Source organism: Microcebus murinus, chromosome 10 (assembly GCF_040939455.1).
Source record: "Microcebus murinus isolate Inina chromosome 10, M.murinus_Inina_mat1.0, whole genome shotgun sequence".
Taxonomy (NCBI): Eukaryota; Metazoa; Chordata; class Mammalia; order Primates; family Cheirogaleidae; genus Microcebus; species Microcebus murinus.
This window is the reverse complement of record NC_134113.1, coordinates 59,363,723-59,381,902: the sequence shown is the minus strand read 5'-3', so window position 1 is coordinate 59,381,902 and position 18,180 is coordinate 59,363,723. Positions and strand designations below refer to the sequence as shown.

The 18,180-nt window shown below is 34.6% G+C and overlaps 1 protein-coding gene across 1 annotated transcript; it reads right to left on the bottom strand.

Moving 5' to 3' along the window:
• Positions 1-9,306: 9,306 nt before the first annotated feature.
• Positions 9,307-10,314, bottom strand: LOC105865799 (olfactory receptor 9K2). The gene has a single exon (XM_012754642.2). It carries the CDS (start codon positions 10,312-10,314, stop codon positions 9,307-9,309), a length of 1,008 nt encoding a protein of 335 aa, XP_012610096.1.
• Between the last annotated feature and the right edge of the window lie 7,866 nt (positions 10,315-18,180).

Below are 18,180 nucleotides of genomic sequence, written 5' to 3'. Positions count from 1 at the left end.
ACAGCAGTTTATCACTCAAAGTTACTCAGAGTCTCTGGAGGCTGAGACAGGAAGATCATTTGAACTCAAGAGTTCCAGACCAGCCTGAGCAAGAACCAAGACCCTGTCTCTACTAACAAAATAGAAAGAAATTAGCTGGACAACTAAAAACATATAGAAAAAATTAGCTAGGCATGGTGACACAGACCTGTAGTCCCAGCTACTCAGGAGGCTGAGGCAGGAGGATCACTTGAGCCCAGGAGTTTGAGGTTGCTGTGAGCTAGGTTGACATCACAGCACTCTAGCCAGGGCAACAGAGTGAGATTCAGTCTCAGAAAAAATAAAAAAAGGTATTCAAAGTTATTAATGGTTATAGAGAATCTTCTAAAAGGGAATTCCTCACTTTTCATTGCATCATTTTACAAATATCACAGAAATTTCGATCTTTATTCAACCAAGTATGTAATAAACTTTACCCATGTCTTGTTTTTCATATACCAATGGACTCAAAGACAAGTTGATTACACTTATTTAATGGTAATCACTAAATGTTACTGATATAAACCAAGTTCACCACCACTCCACCTATCCACGCTTGCTTCCCAGGTATTCCTTTATTATATATATATAATTTTTTACCTTATACATCTAGTTTTATCTTGATTTCTAAAAGAGCTATTAAAAATAGCATAAAAAGAGAAAACATATTTTATATAGACTATGGGTTCTTTATCTGGAATATTTGAAGGAACTTCTAAGATTTCGTGTTGCCCTGGTAATTAAAAATAAAGTTTTGTACATTTATATAATATATAAGTTTCATGAATTATATCAAATTCTAAAAATTAGTTCTGACCTAAAATGATTAGGAATAAAATGACAACTGATATACCCACTAAGTCAAAAATAATTGGACAAATAAAACAAAGTGCATATTTCCATTCAAATTGGCAATGTATCTTCTAATATGCATCAGTTAACTAATATAATGCATGGTATATAATTGATATTATATTTAGATTATTATTTATTTTTAAAATTTTTGTGTGTGCTGAAAAATATATTTTATAAAACATAATAGGTACCAATTACTTTAAAATTCTGTAGCACTTCTCCTATACCAAATTACGGTTATTCCATTTTCTTCATTTTTCAAAATTGTTCCATTTTCTCAAATTGTTAACTGAGTCATACCTTCTTAAATCTATATCTTATACTAAGTTTGACAGTTGATATATCTGATATTTCACTTTGACACTTCTTGTTTTATATTTATTGTGAAGATATATCCTACCTTTCGAATGCACATTTGGGCTGAGATTATATTTCAAATTTTTTTAGACCAATTTTTCTGAAACATTGGATAAGTAAAAAATTTGTGATATTTTCAAATGTAAGTTCTGTCATGGGAACAATGCTGCACAGACAGCTTGAAATATCAATGAAGCATTTGGGAAGGATTTGGCTAATGAACACACAGGACACAGATGACTTGAGAACTTCTGTTCTGGGGAGTTTAATCTTGAAAATAAACCATGTAGGTGACCTGAGAACAAGGTGGATAATGAGCTGAAAGCTGTACTGGAAGCAAATCCATCTCAACCTAAGTGTGAATTAGCAGTGAAGTTTGATATTACCATCCCAACAATATTGGACCATTTGAAATGAATCAGCAAGGTAAAGAAGCTGGATAGATGGTTTCTGCATGAATTAAATGAGCATCAAAAGAGAAATCGTCTCAAAGCTTGCCTTTGATTTCTGTCAAAACATAAAGGCAAATCATTTACACCATATTTATTATGTATGATGAAAAATGGATTCCTTTTGACAATTGCAAGCATTCAGCACAATGGTTGGACAAAGATAAAGTGGTAAAACACTGTCCAAAACCAAATATTCATTTAAAAAAGCTAATGGTGCCTGTTTGGTGGTGAAGCACTGATATTGTCTACTACAGCTTCATGAAACCTGATCTGTCCATAACAAGGGATGTCTACTGTGAGCAACTGGAGGAAATGATGAAGATGCTTGCAACTATGCAGCCAAACTTGGTCACTAGAGATAGGCCAATCCTCTTGCAAGGTAACATTAGACCACATGTTGCACAACCACTGCTGCTCAAACTACGGCAGCTAGATTTGGAAACTCTCAGTTATCCACCATATTCACCAGACCTTGCATCAACTGACTATCTCCTCTTCCAGGATTTGGATTACTTCCTGCAAAGAAAAATATTCAATTGTCAACAAGCTGTGGAAAAGGTCTTTCATCATTTCATCACCACTCACTTTCCAGGCTTTTTCATTGCCTGCAAAAACAAGCTACAATTAAGATGTCAAAATTGTGTTGATAGTTTAGGTGCATATTTTAATTAATTGTACTGCTTCTTGTTTGAGATATAATAAACTATGCTTTTGATTTGAAATTGGACATTTTATATTTGTGACCTACTAGAAAGCCATAGTAATCAAACCAGCATGGAATAGCATAAAAACAGAAACATAGACCAATGGAACAGAATAAATAGTCCATAAATAAATCTAAATATATACAGTCAACTATTTTTCAATAAAAGCACCAAGAGGACACAATGAGGAATGAATCATCTTTTCAATAAATGGCGGTGGGAAAACAGAATTTTCAGTGAAAAAGAGTAAAATTGAACCCTTATATTAAACTGTATATAAAAATAAACTTAAAATGGATAAAATATCTGAATGTAAGACCTGAAACTGTAAAACTCCTAGAAGAGAACATAGGGGAAAATCTCTTTGACTTCAGTCTTGGCGATGATTTTTCTGATCACACCAAAAGTACAAAACACAATCACAAACACACATAAAAACACAAATAAAGAAATGGAACTACATCAATCTGAGAAGCTTCTATACAACAAAAGCATCAGTGAAAAAAAATGAAAAGAAAACCTACGGGCTGGGAAAAAAATTATTGCAAACTACATATCTAATAGGAGGTTAACATCCAAAAATTTAAAGAACACTTACAATTCAATAGTGGAAAAACAGATAATCCAATTTAAAAAGTGGGCAAAGATCCTGAACAGACATTTCTTTAAAATGTCTGTTTAAAGAAAGCATAAAAATGTACAACAGGTATGTGAAAAAGTATTCAACATCATAAATCATATCTATAATATATATTAAAATTCCTATGAGATATCACCTCATACCCATAAAATGGCTATTATCAAAAAGACAAGGGATAACCAGTTTTGGTTAAGGTGTGGAGAAAAACAGGACCTTAGTATACTCTTGGTGAGAATTTATAATGGTACAATCATTATTGAAAAGTATTGAAAATAGTGTGAATATTATTGGAAATAACTTCTTCTTGCTCTATTTTTGATATGAGTTTAGAAGTATTGGTAACAATTCTTTATTGAGTGTTTGGTGAATTCATTTGTGAAGCCATATGGTTTAAAGCTTTTCTTTGTTGGAATATTTGTAATTACTTCTTTAATCTCTTTATTTGTTTTTAATATATTTAACCTTTCAATTTCTCCCTGATTCACATTTGGTAGGGTATATTTTTCCATAAATTTACTCATTTCTCTAGGTTATACAATTAGTTGGCATAAAATTATTCATAATACTCCCTTATGAACCTTTGTATTAATGAAGCATTTGATGTAGTGGGAATACTTTCTTTTCTGATTTTGTCTGTTTGAGGCTTCTCTCTTTTAAGTAGTTAGTCTGGCTAGTGGTTTGTCAATTTTGTTTATTTTTTTCAAAGAATCCACTGACTTTTATTGATTTTTTTTAAAGGTTTTTCTCTTCTCCATTGGATTTATTTCTGTTCTGATCTTTACTATTTTCTTACTTCTGCTATGGTTGAGCTTAGTTTGTTCTTCTTTTTCTAGCTCCTTATGGCATAATGTTAAACTATTTATTGGAATTTTTATTCTTTTTCAATGTTGGCATTTATTGAGATAAACTTCTCTCTTACAACTGCTTTTGCTGAATCCCCATAGGTTTTGATATGTGGTGTTCCATTGTTGTTTGTCTCAAGATATTTCTTAATTCCCTCTTTGATTTTATCTTTGTCCCATTGGTTGTTCAGGAGCATGTGTTTCCACATATATGTGTATCTCTGAGATTCCTCCTGTTATCAATTTCTAATTTCATACTATAAATATTATATTATGAAACAATATTAAATATGATTTCAATCTCCTTAAATTTGTTCAGATCTCTGTTTTAGCCTACTATATACAGTTTACCCTGTCAAATGTGTCATGTACACTAGAAAAGAATGTATATTCTGTTGCTGTTGGATGAAAAATTTTATATATGTTTGTTAGATCTATTTGGTCTAAAGTGCAGTTCAAGTTCAATATTTCCTTATTAATTTTCTGTCTGCTTTATCTATCCATTGTTAAAAGAGAGTATTGAAGTTCCCCTACTATTATTGATTGCTGTTTATTCCTTCATGTCCATTGATATTTACTTTATATTTGTATTTTAAACTTGTAGTCAGCAGCCTTGTTATAACCACTTATTACTTCTAGAAGAGTATTTTTTGCTGATTCCCTTAGATTTCATACAGAGCCACCATGGTCATCTGCAAGCAAAGATGGGATTCCATTAATAAATACCACATATTTAGTGCCTTTTTCTTTGACATATATTCACACATTTTTAATAGAGTTAAGAGTAGCTTGAATTATTTTATTTACCCAGTTTTCTATTTATTTATCATTAATTATCCCCAAAACTATTGTCCAAATGTCTAACTTTTCTCTTGGTATGTTTAAACATAGTAGGTTGTTAGACAAGATGTATAAAGCAAAAACCATAGAAAAGACTAATAGATTCAACTCCATTAAAATTTTAAAACCTTGTAAAAGACACCAAAAAAGGTGAAGACAACCCACACGGTATAAGTTATTTGTTACATAGACGACACACAAAGGGTAAGTATCCAAAATATATGAAGAATTTGTATAAAACAAAGAGGAAAGGATTAAACTAACCAACAAGAAAATGTGCAGAACATATGAACAGGAAAAATTTAACAAACAGCAGTTGCTTCTAGGTTGAATGCTGCCTGAACAGACAGGAGAGAGGGTAATGCTTTACTCCACTCCCATTTCTCTGAGTTTGGCACCATGTGTATGTATCACCTTTTCAGAAACACATAAAAAGTTTACTGAAAATAAAAATAAATAAAAGAAAATAAATTATGTTTTATATTTAGTCACATGTATTAAAGTACATTATATTTTCCTATAGGATCCTGTCATTCCTGAGACATACAGAGACACTATAGAACTTTTTCTTTCCTTCCTTCCTATCTTAACATAGGACAGGACATTGCTTCCAAATACAGTTGTATGTTGAACAAAGCTTAGCAGTTTTATGGAGGCAAGGAACATTTCCAATACTGTTTCTCACAGCCTTCCATACACCTGTGCTAGGTAAGAACTGCTGTTCAGTAAGTACTTGATAAATTTAATTGAGGTGATACGTATTTTATCCTTTTTTCATTCGTATCTGGTAATGTTTTTAGATGTTAAATACTCCTTTTGCTTCTTGTTCCTTGACTAATCTCTTTCCTAGAATACTGATTAGAGTTTATTACAACAAACTGAGGACTGAATAATTATTTACATTCACTTTAGTCAACCATTGCTATGACAACTTTGAAAGACTCTAATTATTATTCCTGAGTCTTTTTAAAAACAAAATCTCAAAATTCTTCAAAATCTGGAAATACATTTTTTTTTTCATATTCAATGTGCTTTCACAGAAATTCTTTCCTTGTTTTGTCAATTTGGTCTTGAGAGAACAGATTGACTCTGGGAATAAAATAATGTTGAAGTTGTTCTGTCCTGAGGCACTGAAGAAAGTATGTCACGCAGTTATCAAAGAGGAATTCAAGATCTTTGGATCACCACTGACTGTCATCAGGGTCCCAGGTACGAATGTGGAAGAAGGCAGTTTTCACATGGTAAGAACAGAATTTATCCAGTTCTTTTCAGATCTCAAACTTTATTTTCAGCTATTCTAAATGGTATTTCATTAGTTTTAAGCAATCTTCCCTGCATCATTTCATTCCTTCTTTTTTCACGATATTTTTTATCTTTTTCATGATTGCTCAAAATGTCCTTTTCAATGTGAGAGAAGGATAGCTGTCCTCTTTCTTCTTGAAAACCATTTCCTTCGTTTGCATGCTCGGGTACAAGATAAAATGGCTGTCGTCTTAGTTTGGTCTTAACTTTTGCTCCTAGCCAGTTATTGATAGGCACGCCTTAATGGGTGCTAGAAGGCCAGCTACTTTTTGATTCCAAGCCAGGGTGATATCCTCAGATATTGCTTCAGGTTTTCTAATGAGAAATGTTACAGCAGGGCTCCCTTTATATTTCCTCTCCACAATGATATCTGCATCTTCAATATTTTTAATTTCCTCCTTAAAGATTTTCCTAAACTTCAACAGCATCTTAGAAGCTGATAATATTTCCCCTTTAAAACTCGACTCAGAGGATTTCCTTTCGGATTTCTTTTGACTTTCACAAAGTAATTGGCACCACTGTTGTGATATTCTTCTAGCTCTATTCTAGGGACTTCCATTTTAACTTTAAAGATGACGTCAAATTCATTGGTGTAGAAATCTTCACATGCTCTGGTAGCTCCAGGTGCGCAGCAGCGCGACGCCTTTGAATGGACTTGCAGTTCTGCAGTCTCCGCAGTAGGTGGTGCACGACCCTGTCCACTACCCGGTGCCCGTGGAGGTGTCCAGGCGGCTCAGCCTCAACTAATCCAGCACCGCTCACAGCTTCCAGCCCCCAGGCGCCGCCTCCCAGCAGGCAGGCGAGACTCCCAGGCAGAACAGGTGGGTGGGAGCTGGGAACCTTGGCGGACCTGGGCCGGGGTCTCTGCTCCCCAGAGCAGCGCGCAGCCCTCTGGCGGCCAGATCCAGCCCTGGGCGGGGGTGGCGCTGAGACCGCGGGAGGTTCCAGAGATTCAGTGTCTTAAACAACAAAAATTAGTTTCTTTACACTTACGGAGGCTGGAAGTCCAAAATCTATGTGCCAGCAGGGGTCGTTTTCTCCAAAACCTCTCTCCTCAGCTTGCAAATGGCCGTCCTCTTGTCGCCTCCTCACATGGCTGTCCCTCTGTGTACATGCACCCCTACTGTCTCTCTGCACCCCTATCTCCTCTTCTTATGAGGACACCAGTTAGACTGGAGTAATGCCCACCCTACAGTCTTATTTTAACTTAATTACCTTTTTGAAGTGTCTGTCTTCAAATACAGTCACATTCTGAGGTACTGGGGGTTAGTGCTTCCTTTTGAGGGGATAGAATTCTGTCCATAACACATTTGTTTCCTTATCTGGTGTTATTCAACTAGCTAGAAATTTCAGCACAATATTTAAAAAGATAAGTTGAGAGAAGACATCCTTGCCTTGTTCGTGATCATAGTAGAAAATTTCTATTTTTTGGCATTAAGTATGATGTTAGCTGTGGCTTCTCTATACAAATTCTTTATAAAGGTGAGGAGGTTTTCACTTTATTTCTGGTTTCTGAGAGCTCCTGCACTTTTTATCTGTTTGTACCATCATCACACACACTTATTTAATTAAAAATTGGGGAGATACAGCTTCTTCGCTGCACTCTCCTCATAGTGAGCAGTTAATGTGTTCTGTGCATTTTACCTACAGTTTTTCAAATCTGACTTTTTTCATTGACATTGACATACTTTATTGACATCATTATGAGAAACCACTGTGGCAAGTTCCTTTACTCCAACCTAATGTCCTTTAAATCTATCTCCCACACAGCCCAAGAAGAATTTCAAATATTACCAGCCACCTTTTTCAGCCCCCTACCACATCTTGTGATTTTTTATTAGTACTTTTGACACAAATCTTTGGACTATAATGTATGCCAAAATATTTGACCATCTCCATCAATTATAAACTCCCTAAAGAATTAGGCTATTTATCCCACGCCTACAATAAGGCCAGTACATATTATACAAGTGTTCAGTGAAATTAATCAAATAAATAAATAAATTTAGAAGGATAGATGAGTAAATTTTGGATTACACTCTATTTTGATGACTCTCTCAATTCTATACCTTCATTAAATATTTCTTAGCAAACACAAGACAAAACTGTGAACATCAAAATTGATAGAATGATTGCTAGAAATATTTTCAGATTTCTGTCTCCCACTTTAGTTCTTCATATTGGGATCCAGCGACTAGCAGTGCTTCTGAACACTCCATAATGCTGGAATATATAATGTTCCAATTTATGTATGTAGTGAAACTTGTTTATTTCTTCCTATTTTTAATTAATCTCTAACACATAAAAATGTTTAATCAAGGTAAAAATTTAATAAGAACATGCTAATGAAATGAGTCAAAAATTAGAAAAATATTTTATTTATTTCAAGATATTAAGGGGGTACAAGTGTTTTGTTACATGGATCCATGTATAATGCTGAACTCAGGGCTTTTAAAGTGTCTGTCGCCAGAATAGTGTTCATTGTATGCAATAGGTAAATTTAATCCCTCATGTCCCTCACAACCTGCTCCCTTCTTGGTTTCCAGTGTCCTTTACAATTCTTTGTGCCCATGTGTACCCATTGCTTAGCTTCCACTTTTTAGCGAGAACATGGGGTACTTGTTTTTCCATTCCTGAGATACTTCACTTAGGATAATAGTTTGCTTTTCATCCAAGTTGCTTGGAGAGACATTATTTCATCCATTTTTATGGTTGAGCAGTACTATATGATACACACACAAACACACCATATTTTCTTTATCCACTCATGAACTTATAGGCACCTAGGTTGATTACATAGCTTTAAAATTGTGAATTTTGCTGCAATAAACATTCAAATACCAAACAAATGTTTTATTTTTAAAAATCTGGGCATCTTTGTTACTTATCTATGATTATTTATGGGAGGAATGGGCAATTGCAAAGACAAACACTAGATAAAATTTTGTTAAAGCAGTATAACAAAAGAAAATATAAAAGTATTGTTCAATGGTATTCCATAAGAATCAATACTTATAAATTCTAAAGAATCAATACTTATAAATTATAAAATGTGTTATAAGAGACAAGTGGGAGGGGTCGTCAATAAAAATCCTCCACTAATAGGACATTTCCAATATCCAAGACTTTCACAATTGACAATGTCTCGGAAGGGAAGTAAAATATGCAAAGAGTACATCATCTGGAAAAAGGGTCTGACAGTATTTTTATGACATTCAGGGGAATCAATTTCATTAATGGCTACAAGGGGTATAAAATAAATAGCCACAATACAACTGAAGAAAGAAAAATACTACTCACAGAATAGTATTTTTCTTCTCTAGAAGTTTTTTTATGGCTTCTTTGACATCTTTGTTCCTCAGAGAGTATATCAAAGGATTCAACATGGGAGTGACTAAAGAGTAACACAAGGAGGCCACTTTGCTCAGTTCAGGAAATCTGTCAGGGGTAAGATACATAAAAAAGACAGCACCATACAGCACACTCACTACTCCCAGGTGAGAACTGCAAGTTGAAAAGGCTTTCTTACGTCCCTCTGTGGAACGTATCTTGAGGACTGTGGACACAATGTACATGTAAGAAACAATGATGACTATGATGGTGGGCAAGATAATGACAGAAGATAAGGAAAAGGATATCATTCTGTGGATAAAGAGGTCTGAACAAGATAGTCTCCGAAGTGGACGAGTATCACAGTAAAAGTGATCAACAGCTCGAGAAGCACAAAAGGATAAAGTAAATGTCATGCTGGTCTGAAGAACTGAGCTGATGCAGCCACAAAAATAGGAACCAGCCACCAACTGAGTGCAGAGACGTGTTGACATCTGAACAGAGTAGAGGAGAGGGTTGCAGATGGCAATGAAGCGGTCATAAGCCATGGCTGCCAGGAGAAAACCCTCAGTGACAATGAACAGGGCAAAGAGAAAGAATTGTGCCACACAACCTGCAAAGGAGATGGACTTGCTCATAGACCAGAAATTGATCATAGCCTTGGGTGCAATAACTGACGAATAGAAGAGATCGATGAAGGAGAGATTACCTAGGAAAAAATACATCGGTGTGTTCAGCCGAGGATCAGTCATAATAATGGTCATCATGCCAACGTTCCCTAGAAGGACCATGGAGTATATAAGCAGAAATAGCAGGAAGAGAAGAATGTGTATCTCTGGGCGGACCCTGAAGCCTATGAGAATGAAGTCAGTCGTTTCTGAGTGATTACTTGCTCCCCTGTCAGCCATGGCAGAGACCTGCTGAGATGCACAAGGCAAAATAAGCAAATGAACTCTTGGCTTTGCTCCTAACATTACACATAATCTCTTACACAATTGGGATTTACAAAGCTGTTCTGTAATCATAACTCATTTTATCTCATAGATGTACTATAGCTTATACTAAAGCCAACCCACTGGTGTTAAATACTATACAAAGATTAGTTGTTTTCCTTAGTTCCCTTAAGTGGTGGAATTTGGCTTTTTGTCTCTGTATCTAATACGATGCCTTTCTACCCAAATATCTTTCACATTTACAAGTATCACTTCTCTATACATTTCCCATTCATAATTTACAGAATAACTTCAACATCATGAAGCAAGGGCTGGAAGAGAGCACAAATAATTGAGTATCTTACATTCAGGAGGCATGTTAGGTAGTCTGCAGATATTTCCAGATGAAGTAGTCAAGTTTAGGAAACTTTAGAGGCTTAATTTAGAGTATGAACAAATGTAAAGAATTTTAAGAACTACTTAGGAGGTACAATTACCTTTTAGAAGTCACAGAAACTGATTTCTGATGAAAGTTATATACCCACTAACATAAAAGGTGGGTATATAACAAAAGTTATTAATACATTTTAGGAAATCTCTTCCAGATAGGCAATCAAAACCTGTTTATGAAGAATATTTCCCTGCAATTCAGGAGCCTAAGACTCACAGCTCTTTAAGAAGAGGTCTAAGATAAGAGTCACTTAAGAAATTAATACTGTAAAATATACATATAGGGTATTTTAATTTCATTCTTATTTACTGTAAATACAATATTCATAGCCTTGATTAACTCATTCGTTAGACAGCTCAAATAGGTCTTTAACTCCTTATATTAACAGTATAATCCAATTTTTCTCTCTCCATAGCGTTTATAACGCTGTGGAGAGTGTATAGACCATTGCCTAGACCTAATTCTGTCTAGGCAATAATGATAACAAATCTTTATGTGGTACTGTTTACATGCCAGATACTTTTCTAAATGCTTTTAAAATAGTTCATTTAGTCCATACAATAATAATATGAAGGATGTATTATTAAATTCCTGTATTTACAGATAAAGCAATTGAGGTACAGAGAAAAAATGGCTGTTGAAATTCACCTACTAGGATTAGAATCAGGATTTTCAGCCAAAAAACTTGGCTCTAGAATCAATGCTCTTGATCATTACTAATGATTAATTACTACACTATGTCACATTTTGCTAGGGAGGCCTTCCTGTTCCTTTAACTGACTTACTTTTGCTTGTAATTTAATTAAAGTTTCTTATCTTCAAAATAAATCCTCTAATCCTTCACCCTAGATGAAAACATCTCTTCCAAAGATATCACTATATTCTGATATTAATACAAAATATTAAGCATTCTTCAGTTGACCATAACTTCCTTAAAATCAACGTCAGCCTGTTGTCCATATATTGCCGGCATTTTGTTCAGTGTCTGGCAAATGACAATCAATATATAGGTACAAGTTGGATGATAATGATTATGTAGAACCAGTGACAAGCATGAAGGTACATAATACGACAGTAGTAAGTTTGACTTTTAGACTGAGATAGATCTGGTTCCAGTTCTGCTTCTCTCACTTTCTAAGGGAGCTTGGATAGTTACTTATGCCTTCTATGCCACTGTATCTTCATATATAAAGGAAGATGGTGTAATAATAATATATCCTTCAAAGTATTCTTAGGGATAGAAAATGACATATATTTATAAATCATTTAGCACCATTTATGGCAGAGTAAGTATTCAGTAAATGTTAGCCATTATTATTTTATTATACATTTCAGTGCTTGGTTCACCCCATAATTCACACCAAAATATTAATGCTAACTAGCCAGAAAGTTAATAACATGTATGTGGTCCTTTTTGGATAAACCATTCTAAGGGGAGGAAATGAAGCAAAGAAACTGTTAATAGAGGAGAAGATAAAGAAATCTGAGAGAAATGGAATATTTTGCCAGAGAATAAAAGTGATTCAGAGAAAAATTGCATGATGTATTGTCATTTTGTAAGACTGTATTAAATGTTTAAAATGACATATTTTATAAGCTCTATCAAAAAGTAAGAATGCAAATAATTACATTACAAAGGACTACAATATTAGTTAGATCATATTTCAGGTCTGAGAAGATAGGAGATATAAGAAGTGAAAAAAGTTTACCTGAAGTCTTCATGATATATCACTTTTTGAAAAATAAAATATTTTGTTAATCTGCCTTTAATCTTGCATAGAGGCAAGGATCCAGGTTATTTTAATTTTCAAGATTTACTTTTATCAAACTCAATGCAACATTACTTATCATTATTAATATTAAATACTAATTATTACTCACTTGACAATGATGTCATTAAGATCAAACTCAACTTGTTCATTGTATATTGTCACTATAATGTTCTATATCTGGCAAATGACAATCAAACAATACATATTTATTATATAGATAAAAGTTTATAATGAGCATGCAGAATTAGAAAAAATACTTAATAAATTTATATCAGAAATATTATAAATGTCATAGCCTCATAAACATTAATAAATTTAGGACTGAATACACTTACATCTGGAAAAGGGAGTTTTTCCCAGAGAAGTCAACAAACAAGTAGTCAGCTTGACACTGATTATTTGTCAGAACCTTACATGTTTTAAATGTTACTTTTACCTTGTACTCTTTGGTAGTTTGTGAAATTCTGTTAAAAATGAAGCTGCAGAATTCCAATGTTTTCTTGTTTACTGTTTAATTCTAGAAAGGGTGAACATAAAGTTGTTTAATGACTACGCAGACTGAAAAATCATTATTTTACGATAAAATGAACGCTTCTCCCCAAATTCGCGTGCATTACCCCAGCTTTACATTTTTGCCATACAAAACTGTCATCCTCTTTGCTCTATTTAGAAAACTGTCCTTTCCTTTAGTAGTTGATTTCTTGAAAAATTCTATAGTCCTTTTTAGAAGAGAAATAAGGTGAATATTGCAAATGTTGTTCTAGCAAAACTGAAATAATTCCAGAATTATATTCTATACCTATGCAAAGTAAGACTGAAGAGCCAATCCACAGGATAGTCTGTATCCTGCATTCTTAGATGCTTTATGATTTTAAGGAAGAAGATCAGATTGCCATGTATATGCAAGTAGAGGCCCTGAGCCATTTGGAATCTCTCATCAATTGCCAAAATATTAGCAGCAGTTATCGGTAAGGGCTTTGGTTTTGCTATGACGTTGCAACTTTTTCAGATAATTGCAGCATTGAGATTTCACTTACCTAAAGGGAGATAATACCTCTGGGAAAGAAGAAACAAGTCAATTACAAAGGTTTTTGCTAGGTTCCACTAGCAAAATCCATGAGGAACTCAAAGGCTTGAGATTTAAAAAACAAACAAACAAATACCTATTTCAACTTAAAGTACACACAAGTTTCTTTCCTTCCTTGTGTGAATCATTGGGGACAGACCAAAATAAACTTCAATTTTAATGTCTTCACTGAAAAAGGAGAATTTTTAATTAATTATTACACTATAATTTTTGGTAAACAAATAGAAACAGATATGAAAGAAAATGGCAAAATATAATTTATAGAAGAATTATTAGTTCTAGTTATAAATATAATTTAATTCTTTTAAATTCCATTCAGCCAAAACTCTCCCTGATTATGTTTTTAGCCATATTTTTCAGTAGTAATTAATTATAATAAATGGAATAACATGAACATCATATGGAGCAAAGCCCAACAATTCTCCTCTAATTCATCAAGTAAAGGTTAAATAATGACTGACTGACTCTAACATTGGATTCACTTTGGAATTTTAATTGCTTGAAAGTAGTTTATCAACTTTGTCATGAATTAAGTTAATAATTTCTCATAAGTCTTTATATGTATATTTCAAAATAACTTAAAGGACTGTTCTATATCAGCCAAAATTCATAATTTATATTTGACAAAAGTTAAGTGTTTAAGCTAACTGCTATTAATGTATAAAATAGTAAAGAAAGGGGAATGGATAAAAAGGGAGAAAATAATAGTGGCTCATAAAGTCTTCATATATGCAGCTGATCAAAGGCAATAGTTATATTTTTCCATTTCACTTTCCCTTTGGTCTGAATAACAGCCTCAATATATTGAAGTTATTTACCTGGTAGGGTGACAGAAACTTCACTGATGAAGGTTCTGAGACCTTGTAGTCCCACCTGTGTTAAATGGTTGTGGATCATTAATAATTAGTCATGGAAGTACTTGAAGACATCCTGGAAAATTCCCTGGGTTACTGATATATATTTTTGCCTGTCTCCTCCTTTTGCTAGTAAGAATCAGTTACTCAAAAAATACAAAGCATTTATTTTACCTGTTGGTCCAGCTAAATGCATGTGTTTAGGAGGCAGCCTCAACTTAGAGTTCATGTTAGCAGTTACTGTTAAAATTATCCATCTGTTATGTAGTAAGAATAATAATGCAGCAGAATCCAAGCTCATTGGGAAATCAAGGAAAAATAGTTGAAAAATCTATAGATTTTGTAGCAGTGGTTGCCATTTCCACTTTGAACCCTTGTAATTGGACCTATAGTCTGATTATGAGAGAAATAGACTCTTAGTTAATAATGAAAAGCATGGGTTATATCCTATGTTACAATTACTCAAGTTTATAAAATGATGACATCCAGTTTGACTAACAACCAAGTTTTCAAAAAGGGAGTCCACCATTCGATGAGTTCATCTGATCCTGTTTACTTGGTGCATGATAATTCTATTGAATTTCCTGGGTATGAGTGCTTTGCCTACCTTCTCTTATAAAATGAGTGCTTCATGCCATAGCACTAGTGCCACATGGCATAATAGTGAATGAGACATTTGTTGATTACTGATACGGTGGTATTAACAGAAGGAATGTAAGCAGGAAAGGCAAAATGATATCTAGAGCAGTATCTGAACAAGTAGGTATTTCTCTTGGAAGAACACCAAAGCAATCAGGCTGAAACAGGGTGGCTGGCTGATAGCCCTGGTTATGGGATGTTTATCAGAGACTTATTTTTGATGACCGTTTTCAGGAAACTAGATACTTAGCATTGGTGGTTTCGAGGTTAGCCTCTATTGAGAAATACATGTTGAGTTCTATTGCTTCCACCATTTTCTATCATTGATGAGAACCCAAAGAATGAGCAGTGAGCTGAATGGAAAAGAAGTCATAAAAGAATAAGTCATTGCTTTTCCTAGATTACCTAGAACTTTCTCCACATCTGATATGATGTAATTTACTGAGCATTTTTATGGGAAACTAATATTCCCACATTTTTTAACCATTCACAAAGTCCTTATATACACAGCCGGTCAGTGGCAATTGTTGATATTTATCCATTCCATGACCACCTTCTCAATTATCCCTCAATTTTATAGAATCAAAGTTCCTAGATATCCAGCTAACTATTAGCTCACTGCCACTAAGCCTGTGTAGGTATGTGTATTGGGTCATATACCAGGCACTAGAGCACCAAGACATGCAACTTGAATTTATGTCCATTAAGAATATGTTTCTTGGCAGTGCAGAAATTTTTAATTTGATCAGATCCCATTTGTTTATTTTTGATGTGGTGGTGATTGCCTTGGGGGTCTTCCTCATGAATTCTTTGCTTAGACCAATATCTGATAGGGTTTTCCCAACATCTTCTTCTAGGATTCTTAAAGTTTCGTGTGTTAGGTTTAGGTCTGTTATCCATCTTGAGTGAATTTTTGTGAGAGGTGAGAGGTTGGGATCCTGATTCACTCTTCTGCATGTTGCTAACCAGTTTTCCCAGCACCATTTATTGAAGAGAGAATCTTTCCCCCATAGTATATTTTTGTCTGCTTTATCAAAGATTAGGTTACCATATACAGATTGTTTCATCTCTGGAATCTCAGTTCTATTCCAGATATCAATGCTTCTATTCTTGTGCCAATACCAGGCAAATTTAACTATTATTGCTTTATAGTACAGCTTGAAGTCAGGAAGACTGATGCCTCCTCCCATTTTGTTCTTCTTATTTAAGATTGCTTTGGCTATATATGGTTTTCTCTGGTTCCATACAAAGCGAAGAATTATTTTCTCTAGATCTGTTAAGAATGCTGGTGGTATTTTGATGGGGATTGCATTGATTCTGTAGATCACCTTAGGTAATATTGACATTTTAACAATATTGATTCTACCAATCCATGAACATGGTAGATTTTTCCATCTGTTTCCATCATCTGCAATTTCTTTTTTTAGTATTTAGTAGTTCTCCTTGTATAAATCTTTTGTATCTCTCATTAAGTATACTCCTAGGTATTTAATTTTCTTTGGAGCTATAGTAAAGGGTATTGCGTTTTTGATTTGAGTTTCTGCTTGATGGTTCTTGGCATATATGAATGCTTCTGATTTGTGTATATTGATTTTATATCCTGAAACTTTACTGAATACATTTATCAAATCTAGGAGTCTCTAGGATGAATCCATGGGGTTTTCTAGATATAATGTCATATCATCAGCTAATAGTGAGAGTTTGATCTCATCTGCTCTGACTTGAATGCCCTTAATACCCCTCTCTTGCCTGATTGTTATAGCTAGGACTTCGAGTACGAGGAAATGATCATTAGAGCAAATAGACAACCCACAGATTGGGAGAAAATACTCGCTGTCTACACTTCTGATAAAGGTCTAATAACAAGAATCTATCTAGAACTTAAGAGAATAAACAAGAAAAAATCAAACAACCCCATCAAGAAATGGCAATGGAAATGAACAGAAACTTCTCCAAAGAAGAAAGAATAATGGCCTGAAAACATATAAAAAAGTGTTCAACATCTCTAATCATTAGAGAAATGCAAATCAAAACCACAATGAGATACCACCTAACCCCAGTGAGAATGGCCTGTATCAAGAAATCCCAAAACAACAAATGCTGGTGAGGTTGCGGAGAGACAGGAACACTCTTACACTGCTGGTGGGACTGCAAATTAGTGCAACCTTTGTGGAAAAGAATTTGGAGATACCTCAAACACCTAGAAATAGAAATACCATTTGACCCAGCAATAGCATTGTTGGGCATCTACCCAAAGGAACATAAGTCTCTCTATTATAAAGACATCTGCACCCGAATGTTTATGGAAGCACAATTCACTATTGCACAGTCATGGAAACTACCCAAGTGTCCGTCAATTCATGAGTGGATAACTAAAATGTGGTATATGCTCACAATGGAATATTACTCAATCCTAAGAAACAACAGTGAGCTAGCACCGTTTATGCTATCCTGGATTAAGCTTAAACCCATAATACAAAGCGAGATGATACAAGATCTGGGAAAGGGGCTACACATCTACTCGCCATCAGATTGGTACTGACTGACTAAAACTATGGTGCCCAAGAGCCGGTAGTTTTCAACAGGGAGTTGGAGGGGGGGAGACCCACATCTTAAGGAAATGGCGAGCATTACTGGGGGGAAGGGATTACCTCTATCCCTTTTTAGGGAGAGACAAAGGTATACCTTGTAACCAAAATGTCTGAAAAAAAAATCTGTAATTGGGAAGTGGGCAGGGGGAAGGGGGAGGAGGGGAAAGGTATGTACTTACACAGTGGGTTCAGTGAGCACCATCTGGAGGCTGGACACACTAGAAGCTCTGGCATAGCGGGGTGGGGGAGAACTGGCAGGGGCAAAATATGTAACCCTAACAATATCTGTACCCCCATGATATGAGATAATGAAAAAAAAAGAATATGTTTCTTACCCAGTGTCCTTCAAGGAACACTTCTGAGTTGAACTTGTTTGGGCAGTAGTCCACTTCCAGTTGGTGCTTATATTACATGCAGCACCATATATACAGCTGGATCATTTCATTTTTCTCCAGAAACTGTGACTAAGAAATGTCACATATGATTATAGATGTAGGTGGAAAGAAAGGTGTCA